The sequence below is a fragment of the Microtus ochrogaster genome, linkage group LG4 (assembly GCF_000317375.1).
Source record: "Microtus ochrogaster isolate Prairie Vole_2 linkage group LG4, MicOch1.0, whole genome shotgun sequence".
Classification (NCBI taxonomy): domain Eukaryota; kingdom Metazoa; phylum Chordata; class Mammalia; order Rodentia; family Cricetidae; genus Microtus; species Microtus ochrogaster.
The window spans coordinates 41,440,678-41,458,768 of NC_022030.1; the positions used below are offsets into that span (position 1 = coordinate 41,440,678).

Genomic DNA, 18,091 nt, shown 5'->3' on the forward strand with positions numbered 1-18,091 from the left:
TGTGTGTGCATCAGCAGGACACACACCCAGACTCAGAATAACAGCTTGTTGTGTGTGTGCATCAGCAGGACACACACCCAGACTCAGAATAACAGAATGGAGACTTTGGTGGTGCCTGGTGAAGGTTTGATATTACAACCTTCCCATGATGAAGCATGTTTCTCCACTTGTAGTGTGTTCCTCAGCCCTGTTTTAAATCTTACTGGTTTTGTGGAAACCCAATATGAAGTCATAGCAAGTTCCTGCTTAGTTGATACATTAAAGTGACTTTTTAAGGCACTCAGTCATTGGCGTCTACAGCACTTTGAAAATGCTTTCCAGGTCCTTCATAAAGAATATGCCTTTGCAAGAGGCAGAAGAGAGGCTCCACAATTAAGACTACTTGTTGCTCTTCATAGGACCTCAGTTCTGTTCCCAGCACCCACGTGGCAGCTTACAACTGTCTGTAACGCCAGTTCCAGGGGGCCAGACACACACATTGCACAAACTATCACAAACCCATATATATAATAATAATAATAATAATAATAATAATAATAATAATAATAATAATAAATCTGATAAAATTAAAAAGAACGTGCCGTTAGGAATATGACTTGTGAACCTCAGCTTGCCCATCAGTTCTATAGTTTCTCACATGGTGTCACTAACCCCAGAACCCCAGCATTACAGTACACCCTTGGCACAGAGTGGGTGGCCTGCAAGAAACCATGGGGCAGGTGTGTCCCTCCAACTCCAGGAAGGTAGCTGCTGTATAAAGAAGTCAGGAGCTGAGCAAGGGCAGTCAGCCAGTAACAGGTGAGGAGGGACACAGCCAGGCCTCTTGTGGTCACACTCCATGCTGGGCAAGGGCCTCACAGCCTTGACATTTTTCCTTGCAGTTTCTGATAATCACTGACATGTTTTGCTTTTTAAATGCTGCAGCTTTATCCATCCTTAAAAGTAACAGAAACAAGTAGAATATTTCCTAAGGGGACTAACATTGTCACAGCTAGAATTCAGTAGCTGAGATTTAATGGGTGTCTATGACTTGTGTTAAGAACGTGACTTTTACCTGCTACAGTGAAACACACCTTTAATCTGAGCACTCAGGAGGCAGAGGAAAGGGGATCTCTGAGCTCAAAGCTAGCCTGGTCTTTTCTTCTGACACAGGGTCTGACTGTAAAGCCAGGCTATGCTCAAAATAGCTGACCTTCTGCATCAGTCTCCCATGTGCTGGGCTTGCAGACGTGCACTGCCCTAACCTGGCTCCCACGTGCTGGGCTTGCAGACGTGCACTGCCCTAACCTGGCTCATGGTAACTTTCAAACATACTGCTTTTAATAGTATGTGCCCCTATGTGGTTTCTGGAAAACATAAACCTTTAGGGCTGCTTTAAGTTTTACATGATAATATTTTATTTCCATAAATAGAAAATGTCATCATGAAGGTACCATTAACTCTGTTAATGTGATTGATTTCTACTCTTTTTAAAAATGTTGTTCTTTATTTTCTACAGCTGACTCCCGAGTTCTCACAGCGCTTAACCAATAAGATCCGTGAGCTCCTTCAGCAAATGGAAAGAGGCCTAAAGTCAGCAGATCCTCGGGATGGCACTGGCTACACCGGCTGGGCAGGTATAGAGCGTTGACTAAGCCAGCATGTGCACTGGTGAGAGCCAAAGTAGGCCCTGCCCTCAGCAGTTAGGTGTGGGCACAGCCTGCAGGCCCTCCTGTGTGTGCGTCCTGGGGGTGCAGTGCTCCCCACCTCACAGTCACCTTTTGTGTGAGCATTCTTTAAGCGGTGAGGGGGCAAGCACACTCATGCCTGGTATTGGGGTGTTTACTGTTCTTGTGAAGAGAAAAACTGGAAGTGAGAGAAAAAGCAAAGGAGAGCCAAGAGACCATGGCTCCCTCCCTGCAGCAGACAGGAGGGTACTGTCAGAATATTGAAGGACACAGTCTGGGGGCACAGCGTCTCCCATGCGCTTTTAATAGTAGGGAGGCTCCATTTTGAGCATTAGGACTTTGGCTCTGAAAATGCAGGTTCCTGGGCTCCACAGCAGAGCATCTCAGTGATTCATAGCTGAAGCTAGGAATGTGCATTTTACAAACACACGTGGACGCTGATGTGGACTGCTACCTGGAGCTGCTGTCTGAGAGACTGCCAGCAGCAAACTCACAAGATTCCGTGCAAGTGGGGATGACAGATGAAATATCTAAATTAGAGGGAAGGAGACAGCATCTCACTGTGTAACAGTCCTGGCTGTCCTGGAACTCACTATGTAGATGAGGCTGTCCTCAAACTCACAGTGATCCACCTGCCTTCACCTTGCAAGTGCTGGGATTTGAAGACATGGCCTAAAGCAAGATAATGTTGGGCCAAAGAGTTGAGTTTTGCGTTTGCTAAGTATTTCAGAAGGTGAACATAGGGAACAGTAGCAGAGAGTAAGATGAAAGTGTGTTGTGTCGGGAAGGAAGTTATCAACATGTCCTTTATTACCTGCTATAAGTCAGCTTTGCTGTAATTGACAGACTCGTCTCTTTAATAAAGACCTTTGCCATCTTATTTTAAATGAACAGAATTTGGATGAAGCAGAATAAGTCCCCTGCGCAGGTGCCGTGGCATGGCCTTCCCTGTCAGGTTGTGTACTACAGACCTAGGCTCAGGTGCTTTCCTAAAACATTAGAAGTTTCCATTATTTATGAAGTTTATTTTATTGTCTCTGGCCAGAGAAACAGGCATGGCTGACCTAAGACAGATGGCCAGACATAGTTCCAGGGCAGCTTACTTAAATCCCTACGTCACCCATTCCCATGGGCACATATCATTGTAAAGAACTTCGCTTAGGGGAGGGGAGAGATGGTCGCTGACTGGTTTCTGGTTTGAATGACAAGCTTGACAAGGTCAGGAGAAGCCATCCATCAAACACCCTGAATCTCCAGGGTTAGTTCCGACACTCAAAGTCACATTTCCTTGACTAGGTCAGGAGAAGCCGTCCATCAAACACCCTGAATTTCCAGTGTTAGTTGAAATGCTCGAAGTCACACTTCCTTGACAAGGTCAGGAGAAGCCATCCATCAAACACCCAAAATTCCAGGGTTAGTTCGGACTCTTGAAGTCACACTTCCTTCAGCAGAGTTTTTTCTCTGAAGTGAAATGGGCCTGGTTTAAGATTTTTGGCTGTGTTTGTCACTGTCTTAGTCTCAAGCAGCTCACTCTCCATGCTGACTCAGGGAAGCAGCTTCCATGACAAGCGTCTGAGTCAGATTGGCACACTGAGCGGTGAAGATATCTTCAGCTGCTAATGGGTTTCTGAGAAGGCATAAAATCTTGTAGATAAATTTGCTAATGGCTTTTGAGGCAAGGTTCCTAGTATCCCCTCATCGAACGCTGTTACAGTGCCATTATCCGGCATGAAATAAATCATCTCCAGCGTTCTGATACCTAAAAGGCTGTCCTGTGCCAGAATTCAGTCTGAGTTGATTAAGTTAGAATGCCAATTTGACCACAGGAAATCGTCTAAGCCTTCTATAACCTTACAGTTTATGGGCTACTGTCTAGTGACAGCTAGTTTCTTCCTGAGCGCTGCATTGATGAACAACGTGGTACTGTGTGTCGCAGCAATGACTACTTGATGGCATGCACCCTTGTATGTGACTTGTGTGTGCCCAGGTATTTTTCTAAAAATGATGTTTTTTAAATAACAAGGTACTTCATTTTGGCTTAGCTCAGCAAGAAATTTGCAACTTAGGACCTTATAAACACTACCTTATTGCTGCTTGTTTTGCTAAGTTATCCACAAATTTCTTTACCACTGACTTTTATTGAACATCTGTTGTCAGTGGACAGGGAAAGCTGTTAAAAGTTGTCTTTATGTTACAGTGTTGTTTATGTGAGTCAAGAATGATTATAATTAATTAGAACTTTAAGTTACTATCATATTCTCTAGTGGAAATATGGCCGGTACCCAGTTCTGATTCAGGTGGAGTGGAGATTTGGAATGGATTAGATTCATCAGTTTAAACACTGTTTCTGTTTGTCCCGTGGAGAAGTCATGAGGAAAGTTGAAGGTTGAGACAGTAGCCTATGGCGTTAACGGCCTTGTTCCTCTGCTGCTTTGTCAGTCCTCAGCCACTAGTTCCACCTCTTGGTCACCATGGCTGCTAACGGCCACATGGTACTTCAGCTTCTCTGGCTGCTACAAGGAAAGAGAGCAAAAGGAAAATGCATTCCCTTCCCTTAAAAAGATTTCGTGGCTACTCTACTCAGGGCTCAAATCCTGTGCAGTGTTTGTAGGTTGGTGCACCCGTCTCAGGATCACTGCTGTTACAAAGAAGGTGTGGCTCATGTAGTCTGCTAGCTGGATTTCCTTAGAGAAGAATGTAGACTTCCAGATAAAAGATACGCAGAGTATCTTAGAACAAAACTATCTTAGTTATGTGTCATACAGCCAGTTGGACCTGGTCCTACCTTTTATTTTTCCATCTGCAAATTCTCTCTAAGGTCTGTCTACTTTGGTCAGGAATTTGGTAAGAGTGAATGTACGAATGTCTTAAAATATTTTTAAATCAGGTAAGCAATATTTTCCCCTCTTCATTTACAAAGGAACTCAAAACAATTTTCTTCTTTTGGAAAAAAAAAAGTCTTCATTTCACATGTAGTGTTTTTTCCATAAAGCCTATTATAGAGAAATATTTCAGAGTGTGAAGTCGTAAGTACTGCCTAGTTCTCAGTGAAACTTGAGACTTAAAAAAAAAGGACATGGTACTTCAGCTTTCTGCCAGGGCACCTCTGTGTGATGCATGCTTTGGAAGATAACCATTATAATTAATTACGAGCTTTCCATCTGATCCTGCCTAATAGTGCCGTCTGATAGTCAATGCTGGCTCGCCCAAGAGTAAACTTTGGAGTATCCACATGTGTACAAAATAAGTTATTAGTAAGAGTTACTGTGTCCTTGGTTAAACAAAACTTGAAGTAAATAAGGGGCTGGCAAGATGGCTCAGGGTAAAGGGCATCTTCCCAAGCGTGGGGACTAGAGTTCCCCGGCTCCCAGTATAAACCGAGAGAGCATAGCGGCCTGCTGGTAATCATCCCAAACCCAGCACTTTCTTGTAATTCTAGCACTCGGAAGGGTAGAGATGGTATCCTTAGGCACAGTGGCTAGCTAGACTACCCAAACCTACCAGCTGTAGGTTTAGCAAAAAACCCTCTCTCAGCAAATAACTTATAAGGGGCCAAGAAAAATGACTGCCATCAACCTCTGTCCTCCACACCCAGGTCTACATGTGTGCAAACATGTAGATACACTAAAGAAAGTGGGAGGAGAGAAAAGGGGGTAGGCCTCGCTTTCCACCCTGTTCTTCTCTGCAAGGACTATCTTGGCTTTAAAATGGACTGAGAGTGTTAACTGTGGTTTCAGTTGAATTTAAATGTACCCATGAGATGCCATCATTAAGCCTCACACCCCTGGCATTTATTCTTCTACACTTGTGGTAGAGAAGCAAAATTCCATGACCCTGGGGGAAAAAAGTAAAGGTCAGAACACTGCTACTAGTGTCAGTCACTTCACATGACAGGAGTGAGAAAGTGCACGGCCATCCGTGCCTAGTGGGGGAGCAGATCCCATCCCAAGAGCTTTCCTTTAATCCTCTGCTCTGCCTGTGTGTATCTCCCCAGTGTGGAGTCTATAGAGGGCCTCCATGTCAGAGCTGGAAAATGGAAGCAGAGCAAGGCAAAGTTCTTGGGTTACAGAACCAGCAGGCGACTTCATGAGTCCTGTCCTCTGCCTTTTGAGTGAGTCTGCACATGTTTCCTACCAGCTACTACATTTGTGTTCATTGCGTGCATTTGTAAGGGGAGATTCTTTTCTTCGTCATCGTCGTCGTCATCTTTATTTTTATTTTATTTTTCTTTTGAGACAGGGTTTCTCTGTAACTTTGGAGCCTGTCCTGGTACTTGCTCTGCAGGCTGGTCTTGAACTCACAGATATCCGTCTGCCTCTGCCTCCCATGTCCTGGGATTAAAGGTGTGTGCCAACACTGCCCAGTGAGATTTTCCTAAGATGTCTGAGACAGAATAGTTTGAGCCATGACAACCTGATACCTGTACTGTACAACATTTGAGAATTGCTTATGACCAATCAGAGTTCAGTATTTTATTTTTAGAAAATATGAAAATAATTTGAGAAACAAGCCTTGTTACCAAGGCAGCAGAGGGAAGGGTAATTACTATTAAGCCTGCAAGTACATAACTGATGATTAGACATAAAGTAAATCCTGGAAGTTCTTCTCAGCATTTGCAGCAAAAAATTCTGTAGTCTCTGGCATTCTTTTGTATAAATGTGTTTTCCTATTTCTAGACCCTACAGGTACACTTACTTAGTGTAGATTCAGAAGAAAACATTAATTGATCCAAAGAAGATTCTTTTCATTATGGCTTGTATTTGGAAATGGTTGTTGCGAATCTTCTCAAGTGAGTGCTCATCCATGTGACCTCAGGTGGTCACTGCTAAGAAGCGGTGTTTCAAGTGAAGAGCCTCAGTTGTTCCACCGGCCCTTTATGAAGTATTACACTGAAGGCTAATGCGCAGTGATTGAGGTCAGCAGCTCTGTGTACAGTCGCCGTCCCCTCCCAGCACACCGACTGTTTGGGAAGCATGTAGGTTACTTAGATACAGAAAACAACAGGAGGAGAACCATACAACCAGACCCATAGCCAGCTGCTGGCTCTGTGATGGGCCCAGCGATGTGTAGGACACTGCAGAGGACATAGCACTACAATACATGTTTCTGGGCTGAGCTGCCGTTTGTCCCAGGGAAGACTGTAGATCTTAGAGTTGAAGTCACAAAAGACTAGTAAAGTGTTACTGTTATGAAGGGTTAATGGACAGGGACGAGTCTCTGCTAAAAGTAGGCATTGACTAGGAAACCCTATTTCTCTGACAGATGCAGCAGAGAGTTAAGTAGACCCAAGGGAGGGCTGATTTCACTGATGTCTTTTAGGAAACATGGCAAAAAGTGCCAGCCTTCATGAAAAGTCACTTTTCCCCCACTCCTCACTGTGGTGATTCCTCAGAGAAATAGTGATCAACTTACACTTTAAAGGAGAAAAAGCCATTTGCACAGAGGACTCAAGGGGCTTCAGCTCTGAAAGCCATGGGCTAAGCTCCTGTTAACCAACTCAGCCAGTTAATGAGGCTGCAATTGGCATGCATGTCCTCTTCTCAAGCATTAGATAACGCTTTAACTACGAAGAGCTGCAGCGCAATCCCTAGAGTAATATTAACTTGGGCTCTAAACGCAGGTCATTAGTATTTCAAGATGCCGTTCCTCTGATCTGCCAAGTGCAGAGCTGTTAGCTGCCACATTAGCATGTGGCTCTCAGTTACCACTGACACGAGATTTACTTGAAAGAAATCATTCTGGCCAGTTGTCTTTCTCTCTTTATTAGACACTTCGTGCCAGAGCCAGCAATTCAGCGTCTGAGCCCTAAGCGGATGTCCCTTCACCTTCATGAGAAGTACCCATCTTTAAGCCAGTGAGTGCCATTGGTTATGAGTGGGCACTGAGTTCACTAGAGCCCTTCCCACCAAGCACTGGCTAGGTAACTGTGCCAGGCGCGTGGTCCGTTGCCTTTCTGAGTTACACATCGAAGTTTATGATGTTGATGCCATTGTACTGCAGGTTATGTTACTAAGGCACACATTGGAAATGAGTGCAGGGTTAGATGTCCAGAGGGCGCTAAAGAGGAGCACAGAGTGGGGACAGTGTTCATAAGCAAATCAGAGCACATGGTAGAAAGGGAACCGAGGAGATGGCTCGGTTGGATGGATAAAGTGCTTGCCATACAAGGATGGGAAGCAGAGTTCACATTCCTAGCGCTCACATAAATTCTAGGTTGGTGTGACGGCTGCCTGTAATTCCAGCATTCTCAGTGTGGGCACAGATTCCCAGAGCAGTCTGTGAAATTCATCTTAAGAGTTCAGTTAAGAGGCCCTGACTCAGTGAATAAGGTAGAGAGTAGTTGAGGAAAAACCTCTGACCTCAGCCTTGAGCCTACACACGTACACACACACACACACACACACACACACACACACACACACACACACAGACGGGGGGGGGGGCGGTGGTAGATAGGAAATCAGGCTGACGTAAGCAATGACCATTGCAGACAACACTGAAAAGGCTGCAGCTGGGCCTGCTATTCCCATTGCAGGGAACTCCACTCAGCATAGCGCCATGCCCATAGTCAGTGTTTATTAAAAATGCCTATAGGGAGTGCAGCTCCAGCACCACTCTCTGCCACTATGTAACCCAAACTGACTACTTGAACTAGGTGAGAAAGAATGAAAATTCAGTTCTGTTTGTATCTCTTAGGATGTGTTTCAGTTCATCACAGCCCTAGGGTCGGGTCAAGTTGAGACAAGAATTCAGGAATTAGCTGACAAGTTTTACCATGTCTGCTCTGCTGATCACTGAGACTTGGCTTCTCTCACCCTTGGCCTGAACTTCCTCCCAGACTCACAGAGCACCTGATAGTCCTGGGTTAGCATGCTTGCCTGGTGAACAGGAGGTGAACAGATGAGGCCAGAGGACTCGAGAAGGCTCGTGCAAGGCCAGGTGGCTTCTGTATAGAAGAGTTCTCTGCCCCCAGAGGTCAGAAGAGGAGGAGTGATGCTGAAATGTGGGAGGAGGGAGACCGTACCTCCTCTGCACTCCGTCCTTCAGGTGAGAGGTCAGCCATAGGCTACAGAGAGTCCACATCCTGTGAGGTCACTACCTAATGGGACTGGACTTGAGGCGGTGGAGGCTAGGACGAAGCTGTGCTGCCACGTGACTCAGTTTTTCTGTAGAGATGCTGCTGCTGTTTCCATTTTCAGAAGAGTACTGAGGCATAGTAAATGGGCTGCGTTTCACACCGAGGACGGGGAGAGCCCGTGTTCTTAGCTTCCTCCTCACCTGTCACGCCAGTCTGATGAAAGGCTAGCAGTGCTTCTGTATTTGACCTTTGTGACACAGAGCGCTGCTGGACCCTGGAAGGAAGAATGTGTAATGTTTCCTTTGTTCTTCAGTCCTGGCATATGGCAGCTGTGGGAGTAGCTAAGAGGAGAAAAGATCTTGTCTGAAGGGCTCATTTGACCTGCTCACTACTCTGTTTGGGGTAATAGACAGTGAAAGGTGCAGAACCATACCTGCTTTCTTCCCGGATGGCCTGTGTGAAAAACTGGGGGATTTATGCAGCCAAGAGCGCACAGTGGGCAGCCCTGGTCTCACAACTGAGCAGATCCCACGGGGCGCTTTACTGACACCCAGGTTTATGGGTACGGCTGTGCACAGTAAAGTCAACAGAAAGCAACTGCTGTCCTGACAGCAGCAAATTCTGTTGGTATAGCCTGTGTGCATGCCCAGTCATTGACACAGAAGTTCAGTGGGAACAGTTCTGAAATCATAGTAGAAAGCACCAACTTGATACACAAAGCCAAGTGGTTATGGGTAACGGGAGTTCATTGGGGTTCTCACTTATGTTCCCCAAATCTGAAAGGAAGAAGACATAGCAATTGATGATGGACTTTAACATTTCAGTGAACACCTTCAGTTAGTTTGGAATTCTCCCTTGCCTCGCCTTCAGTACTTACCTGGCCTTCCAGACTCCTGAGTGCTAGCCGACAGCTCCCTAAAGTTCTGCACTTTTAACCACATGTTCCTGCCGTAACTGCCTGTATCTTTCAGAGCCCCTGGCCTGAAGGGAACTGACATACCCTGGCAAAGGTACTGCTGCCGACTGGTTGTTGAATAAATGAAAAGTTTAAGAGGAATCTCTAGCATTACAGAGCCATGTTTGGGAGACTCGTGTGTCTGGAGATTTTATCATCTGTATACATCTGAGATGCAGTAAGGTCTCGAGTGTCAAGAGAATAGAAGTATGATCCCTCAGAAACACAAAGGCTTAGTGTTAGTTACTTCGCAGCAGCTGGCTGTCCTTACAGCACCGCTGAGGGTCAGTAGCTGAGGAAGGAGACTGCACATCGAGAAGTGCTCTTGAGCGCTTGCCCCCCTCACCCCCAGAGTGGCAGCTCTGGGAAGAAACAGCAGAATAGCCAGCATTGATGCCTCATATAGCAGTCTTTTTTGACCTCACAGTGTATTATTTTTTTCCTCTTAAATTAATTATAGTAATTATAGAAACAGTAATTAATTATAAAAAATTATAGAATTGCTAGTGGGCACCCATTGGCTCCTGGACTGACAGCTGGGGAACCTGCATAGGACCAAACTAGGCCCTCTGGATGTGGGTGACAGTTGAGTGGCGTGGGCAGTGGGGCCACTGACAGTGGAACCAGTATTTATCCCGAGTGCATGAACTATGCAGGGAAACCTTGCTCATCCTAAATACAGGGGGAGGGCCTTGGTCCCGCCTCAGGTGACAGCCTTTGTTGACCCCCATGGGACCCTCACCTTCTGATGGCTGGGTGAAATGAGTGGAAGGTGGGAGAGCGGAAGGAGAGGAGGAAGAGAAAACTGGGATTGGTATGTAAAATAAAAAAGATAATTTAAAAAATAATTTAAAAATTATATAAAAAAGAAAATTCATTATGAACATTTCAAGGCCACATTTACAGGGTGAGTCTGAGGTGGCCCTAGCTTCCTCAGTCCCTGATACCATGGAACACTTAGCCGTGCTCGTTAGGGTAGTCGCGTTAGACCAGTTTGCTTCAGTGGAAATGGTAGTTTGCTGTCACCACGGCAACTGCTGACCCAGTGCAGGAGCTGGACATTGTGAATGTGGTAAGTGACTAGAAGCATGTTTCCTGTTTAATGGGCTAAAGTGTCTATGGTTAGAGCAGAGGCTGGCTCCATCTGCTGCGGGACCTGAGCACTGATGTCACCTGCTTCAGTTCTTCATGGCCTCTAGACCACAGACTGGCTAGTCAGCTCGCTTTCCTTTGCTTTGCCCATTACCCTCCAGCTGCTCCTGACACACATTGGGAACCATCGCTGCTTTCCAGTTAGACGGATGTTCCCCGGATCTTACTCTAGATTCTGACTGTGGATTTATAAACATGTTGTCTCACTAGATTTTGCTTTACCCACTTCTCTCAGATCATGCTCTCCTTTAAGGTGTCCACACTCTAGCTCTGTGTATGAGCAAAGCCAAAGAACAGCAAAGCCGAAGCCTTCACTTGGACAGCTTAATGACACTAGTTTTCATGGAGTAGACCACACAAGACAGGAAATGAATAACTCTGACCTAAATGCTAACATTAATGTTGGGCCAATGATGCAGACGTGCCAGGACTGAAGGTGTTTGCTGCTGAGCTTACACCTTGATTGCCATCCCTGGAGCCATGCCGGGTAGCAGGAGAGAACCTACGCCCACCACTCGTCCTCCACACGTGTGTCATGGCACGCACAGCCTTGCAGACAAATAAAATGTAATATTTAAAGGAAAATTTTAAAGATTTATTTTAAAGTTTAGCGTTCATGAGCATGTCAAAATTTACTCAGGTTCATGAGAAGGAGGCTTATATTTTTAAATAAAATACTTGTAAAGTAGAAAAAAACAGATAGCACTTATTCTAACAATTAAGTATGTTCAAAACTTAAATTATAACTAAATATTTTCTGGACTAGTACAAAAACTTAAAAGATAGGAAAAGGAAGCCTATCTCTGTCTCTCTAGTCTTTGCATCTGGTGTCGAGGTATAAATTGAAGGGTGCAGTTGATTATAAATGACTGCTGTCTCCTCTAAAGACCTTGCCTGTTCTGTGATAGATGCACACATTGACAGATGCAGCTCCATGCTGAGACTCTTAACAGTTGTGATGTGTCTTAGTTAGGATCTCCAATGCTGCAGCGAAACACCATGACCAAAAAGCAAGTTGGGGAGGAAACAGTTTATTAGGCTTACATTGCTGTTCATCAGTGAAGGAAGTCAGGACAGGAACTCAAACAGGCAGGATCCTGGAGGCAGGAGCTGATTCAGAGGCTATGGAGGAGTGCTGCTTACTGCCTTGCTTCCCATGACTTGTTCAGCCTGCTTCCTTACGGAACCCAGGACCACCTGTCCAGGGTTGGCACTACCCACCGTGACCTGGGTCCTTCCTCATTGATCACTAAATAAAAAAAAAGCCTTATAGCTGCATCTCACTGAGGCATTTCTCAACTGAAGCTCCCAAAACCAGTCAGTACATGCTATTATCATAGAGCTAGTTTTCCTCATGATGTTAAGTGTCCTTCAAGACTTGAAGTGTGTTTGAAGGTGTGTTTCTCCATGAACACAGTGGTAATCTTGCATGTGCTGCCATGCTGGCGGTACCCACGTGGTTATGGAACTAGGATGTTAGGGAGCCGTCATGGAATCTGCTTGTCACTCATCCCCTATGAAGTGTTGCTGCTTTTACCTCCCAGTGAGGTTCATTCTCACTGCGAGTCTCGCCCCGGCCCTGTGTCTCAGCCTATTCGTGTACCGTCCTCCTAGCTGCACTTGGATATCCTCTGGTCCTGCCCTGTGTCTCAGCCCTATTCGTGTACCGTCCTCCTAGCTATACTTGGATATCCTCTGGTCCAAACCCTACCGGGCAGCTATAATGATTTGTTTTTTAAAATAACATTAAGCTGTTGTGTTTAAAATGATGCATTTCAAATTAAAAAGTCATCACTGGCTAAACCTGAGATACAGCTTTGCTACCTCTCTAGCTTTGAAAAAGAACTCTGTTCTTTAGAACTGGTCTTACAAACTTGTGGCAGTACACTTAAATAATAGTGGCTTTAATAAGACAAGTTTTCCCTCTTGTGTTACGAGACAGAATAGGGTCTGTCTGGCGCAGTCAGGTTTTAGCTCTCAGGGCAGTAAGCCACCATGTCTGTGCATCTCCAGCATCCTAATACAATTTCCAACTCATGGTCTACAGTTCCTGCTTGACCATGCCATCACATCTGCATTCCAGACAGGAAGAAGGTAGAAGGAAGGACATATACTGGAGAGAACCTAGCCAGAGGCCATCCCCTGCTGTACACTTATGCTACCTTGAAATCTAGGGTATGGTTGTTGAGCAGAAATGGGTGTACATTGAAGAACCACTTCTACCCCTCTGTTACAAGAGGTAAATCTCCCTGTTCCAAATGGAAATTTGAAAAAACAGTTTTCTGAAATGGAAAGAATTAGCAAATAACACATAGGCTTTCTCAGAAATTTGGAGGCAGAGAGAGAGAATCAAACAAGCAGATGAAGTCATTGAAGGTAGCTGCCTCTGGAAGGCAGGAGTGGGGCAAGGAAGGGACCGGAGTTTGTATGCTCAGCCTTGCGGTGCGCTAGGACTTCCAGAACAGCATTTGCACTTTGAGAAGGAGGCTTAAGGCCACAGGTTGTGTCTTGGTGCAAAGCATCCACTTTGCCTGCTATCTTTGAGTCTTTGCTATCTGCAAACGCCTGTGCCTACTGTCTGAGGATCAGGCTCAAGACATTTAGCCCCAGAGAGTTTATTTACCCACTTTTTCTATTACTAAATTTAAAAACGTTGAGGAGAAATGAAACATATCTGACCGAGCCGGTTCACAAGCAGTCCCAAGGACATTAGCAGTATTCAGCACAAAAAGCCCTCTCCATCCATGGCGCTTTGTGTAAGAAGAAACCACACACTCTATGAACAGATTGCTAATCGAAATATGACACCAGGGCCCACCCACAACAGGGGGAAGAGGGAAATGGAACCTGGAGCCATGGAATCCAAGAAGCTGAAGAAATGATTCTATGCTCATCAGAAAAGAACTGTCCAAAAGATTGCTGGATTTTCACGAGGAGTGTATCACGTCTTTCACTTGTATTCATAGTAGGTTTTGTTTGTTAACTGCTTAAGACAAAAGGAACTAATGATCATGAGACAAGAATCCAAAAAGGAAAATAGTCACTGAACTTGTATTAAATCATCTTATTTTCTCATGTTATTACCTGGCCTTGGTGCTTACATCACTTAATTGGAGGCGGCGGGGAGGGGAGGTCTTGAGGCAGCAGTGGGATAAGTGGGGAAGTGAAAGGCCAACAGTTTAAGTGGGTTGCCAGCAGGTGCGTGATGTGGGTGGCGATGAAGTCCATTAAGGATGTAATTCTGGAAGAAGCTCTTGACGCTGATCATTTGTGAAAAGGAGATTTTTCCTCCCACGTACGTTGTTCTGTACACTTGTCTACAGACCTTGAGCATCGTCCTTCCATCTGCTCATCAACTTCGGAATTACTAACACCGCGCCACTTTGAGAGAGCAGACAAGGTTATTAACTTTGGCAAGAGATGAAAATTTGGCTTTAATATACATGTGAAATTGAATTGTCTGTAACACAAAGCTTTGGAGATTACCCATGCAAAATGAGAAGGATCTGAATTTAAAATTGTTCTCAGTACAGTAAAAAGTAATTCTGCAGACTGCATTTTTACTGCATTGAAATCCATGAAAAGATTGGCTCTATTAATTTAGATTTAAACATAGACTGTGTGTCTTCTAAAAATGGTAAATGAGATGGAAAATGTACTTTACAGGAAAATGTTTCTGGAAATGCTTTAGGCAGACAGACCCCTTCTCCATGTCTCTGATTGCTTCTCACTGAGCTGCTTCCGAGGGGGAGCTCTGTCTCCTGTGATGAGGACACACAGACATTGCCTCGGTTACTCTGTAGGCTCTAGGGGTGCACAGGAACGAAGAAGTGGGGACCACAACAAAGTTATTGGCACCCTTACATTAGTCTCCAAAATAGCATGGTGGCAGAGGAGACAACCCTTGACAGGAAAAATATTACAAGACTTGAGTGTATTTTTGCCAGTGTCCAAGGCCTTCCTACAAGGAAACCAGAGTGTAGGATTTGGTGACACAAACTAGCTTGTCACACACAAAAGAATTTCCTTTTGTTTAATGAGAAGTTGGCTTTTTCATCCCTTGCTCTAAATTGCTTTATGTCACAATGAACATATTTCTTGTTCATTATTAATTAACCTCGTTAATTAATAAGCCATCAACCAAAATAGATTAAAATGGTCACTGTGTCTATGTGTCTGTCTTGGAGAAGTCTTAAAAATCTTCATTTCTTAATAGAATCTAACAGTGAGGAATCCAAAGACAAGTGATGCCCTCTGCATTTTTCTTAGAGCTGATTCACAGTAAACAGAGCTGAGGCTAGAAAGTCACCTGAACTTGCAGATGCTTTCACATAGCTTATCCAGTTCAACCCAGATGAGTGGTAGCACAGCAGAATAACACAGTGCGTTGCCTGTCCTCATCTCCACTTGCTTTCTCTTGCATTCCAGGCATCGCTGTGCTTTACTTACATCTCTATGATGTGTTTGGGGACCCTGCCTACTTGCAGATGGCGCACGGCTATGTAAAGCAAAGCCTAAACTGTTTGAGCAAGCGTTCCATCACCTTCCTGTGTGGCGATGCAGGCCCCCTGGCTGTGGCTGCTGTGCTGTATCACAAGATGAACAGTGAGAAGCAGGCAGAGGATTGTATCACACGGTAATCATGTTTGTTTGTGAGAATTGTTGCTGAAACACCATTAGGATTCTACATATGTTAGCAAAAGAAAATTCTGAGTTTACTTGTCTCTCAGCAAATAGATCTTCCTGCATTTGGTCAGTTCTTATATTCCTGCTATAGTTAAAGAATAGCCTTGTAATCCCTATTTTAGTACAAGATAGAAGACACCAGCATGGTCCAGATCAAAACCTTGATTATGGGATAACTAATTCACTGTGCTCCCCAAAATCAGCATCTGAAAAGGAAGTGGATCTCTTCTTGTATGCGAGGGACCAAAAACTAATTCCAGATGCCATTCTAAATGGGTTGTGTGAACATCTATAATCCCAGCACTCAGAAAGCTAGGGTGGGAAGATACTGAATTTAAGGCCAACCTAGGCTGTGTACTTAGACCATCTCCAAAATCCAATAATAATAAGGATGATGACAATGACAGTAATAACAACCATAATGGTGACTGCCTTTTTTTGTGGGCAATGACATACAAATCTAGATTATTATTATCATTATCATCATCATCATCATCATCATCATTATCATCATCATCATCACTTTGAATATAATTCATGGCAAACTATGCACTGGTGACTTTTAAAGAATTGTTAAACTTTTCTCCAAATAGACAACATTATTGTCTTTGTAAAAAGTTATTGAGCACTCTTTTGAACTCTGGAGAAATGTGGCTGGCATGCAACTCCATGTACTCTTGGTCTCTCACTGAGCAAATGAAAGTCAGCAGGTAGAGTTGCGTTTCTGACAGTGTGATCATCCCAGAGTCAGCTGTGACTTTTATATGCCCACTGTTCTTTCTTATAATTGCTACTAGAAGGCATAATTATTGATTTAGTTTGTTGAGGAATCCCTATATTAACATATATTGTCCTTCTGTATCAGTGGGTTTACCTCCATAAGCTCAGCCAACCATGGCTCAAAAGTGTTGGGCAAAAAGTTTATGTTGTTTTTCCCTAAACAGTGTGGCTCTTTATGGAGTGCTTTATTTATAACAGAGATGTTCAAAGTATAATGAAGATGTTCATGGGTTGTATGCTAACCCATGAAGGATGGGAGTGTCAGTATAGTATCTTTTGGGGGTGCCAGAACCAGTTTCATGGATGCCTAGCAATTACTGGTCTGTGTGTATAATTCCTCAGCAGGCTTTTTGAACTGTTCAAGTTACGATTGTGTTACAAAGAAGGAATTATTCATACCTGTGTTGGTTAGTGTATGTATAACTTGCGTAGGCGATCACACACACAGAAGTTTTCCATTCTCCCCAAACGCCCTGTACAATGATACTTTCTCTTTATAGCAATTTTTTTTCTACTTGAAATTGTAAGCACAATAGGGAAGCCAAAGAATCTTTTGCTCTACTATAGCATTATATGAATCAATATAGTAAATCATTTTCTGCATTGACATTTTAATACATAATTATGCTTATAGCTATCAAAAGCTACAAATGATATAGTCCTACTTCAAATGAAAAATGACATTATCTAGTATGAATAGAAAAAAAAAGCTATAGCAAAGAATCATTTAATATAAAACTATACAAGACTTAGAGAAATCTCAGGCTGGTCCCCAGCTAAAATCGTCTCCATGCTGGCTAGCCGTCCTAGTGCTGGAAGATGCTGCACAGGCTGCTATAGTGATGACATTATAGTCATACTCAACCCTGTGTGTTGTACTCCTGACCTACCAAGCAGGATGCGCCCACTGGTGCAATAGAGGCATGACTCCAATAGGGGTAACCAACTGTTTTCTGATGGACTTGAGCCCTCCTCACCAGGAGAAAATTCTTATCTGGTACTATAAGCCTGGTCAGAAGCCCATGACCGGGCAGGTCATGCATCCTTTAGGGGAAGCTACTGCTGTTATTTGCTAAGGACATGAAATACCGGTCACTTGACTTCTAAATATACATTGAACACAAGTTCCTGTTGAGCATTGAGCCCTAAATGGGCCATCATGTCACCCCTCCAATCTCAGAGACTACCAGAAGCTGGAAAGAATGTGAGAGCCCCAGGAAAGGCTGGAGTGCTGCGGAATTCTGCCTAGTGGGTGTGACGTGACCGGTGCTCGCTTTAACTCTCAGCAGCTGTGATTGACTCCAAGACACCTGCAGAGCAGCGGCTATACCTCCCCTTCAGTGGCACCACTAGCCCTGAGCATCTTCTCAGCGGTCAGTGGCTGTGGAGGGCAGGGACAGCTTTTCAGTGGTGCGGCACTGGTAAGATGCCAGTGCGTTTGTGAAGGGCCACACCCACATTCCTGAGGGTAACCTTCATTAAACTTGTGGGTTCGCAAAAAATAAAATTAAAATATGAATTTGATAAAAAACTGTCGTCACCAGAGGGATAGGTGATACAAAGCAATAATTTCTCCTAAAAGTTGAAGTAAAGTATGTTCCTACCAGGGCTGTTTACTGATGTATGACTAGCTGGTGTAAAACTGTTAGATGCTCTCTTATGTCTGAAACACAGACACTGTCTTTTTTATTTATTAGTTTTTGCACAGCCAGTTTAAACCCATTAGGCGTGTGAGGTCCCTGAGATCACATTCTTAAGTATCACTGTGACTTG

General features: G+C 44.2%; 1 protein-coding gene across 5 annotated transcripts in view; it reads left to right on the top strand.

The window, feature by feature from the left end:
• The window catches only part of Lancl1 (LanC like 1), a 35,701-nt gene that overhangs the window by 4,134 nt on the left and 13,476 nt on the right, over positions 1–18,091 (top strand). For 3 of the 5 annotated variants that reach the window (XM_005361431.3, XM_005361430.3, XM_005361432.2), the window contains 2 exons: positions 1,499–1,616; positions 15,281–15,488. In XM_005361431.3, the coding sequence (XP_005361488.1) occupies positions 1,499–1,616; positions 15,281–15,488 (326 nt within the window). Of the gene's footprint in view, positions 1–1,498; positions 1,617–5,661; positions 5,779–5,992; positions 7,522–8,505; positions 8,715–15,280; positions 15,489–18,091 lie in introns of those variants that run through there. The other 2 variants (XM_005361433.3, XM_026786213.1) reach the window with 2 other exon arrangements.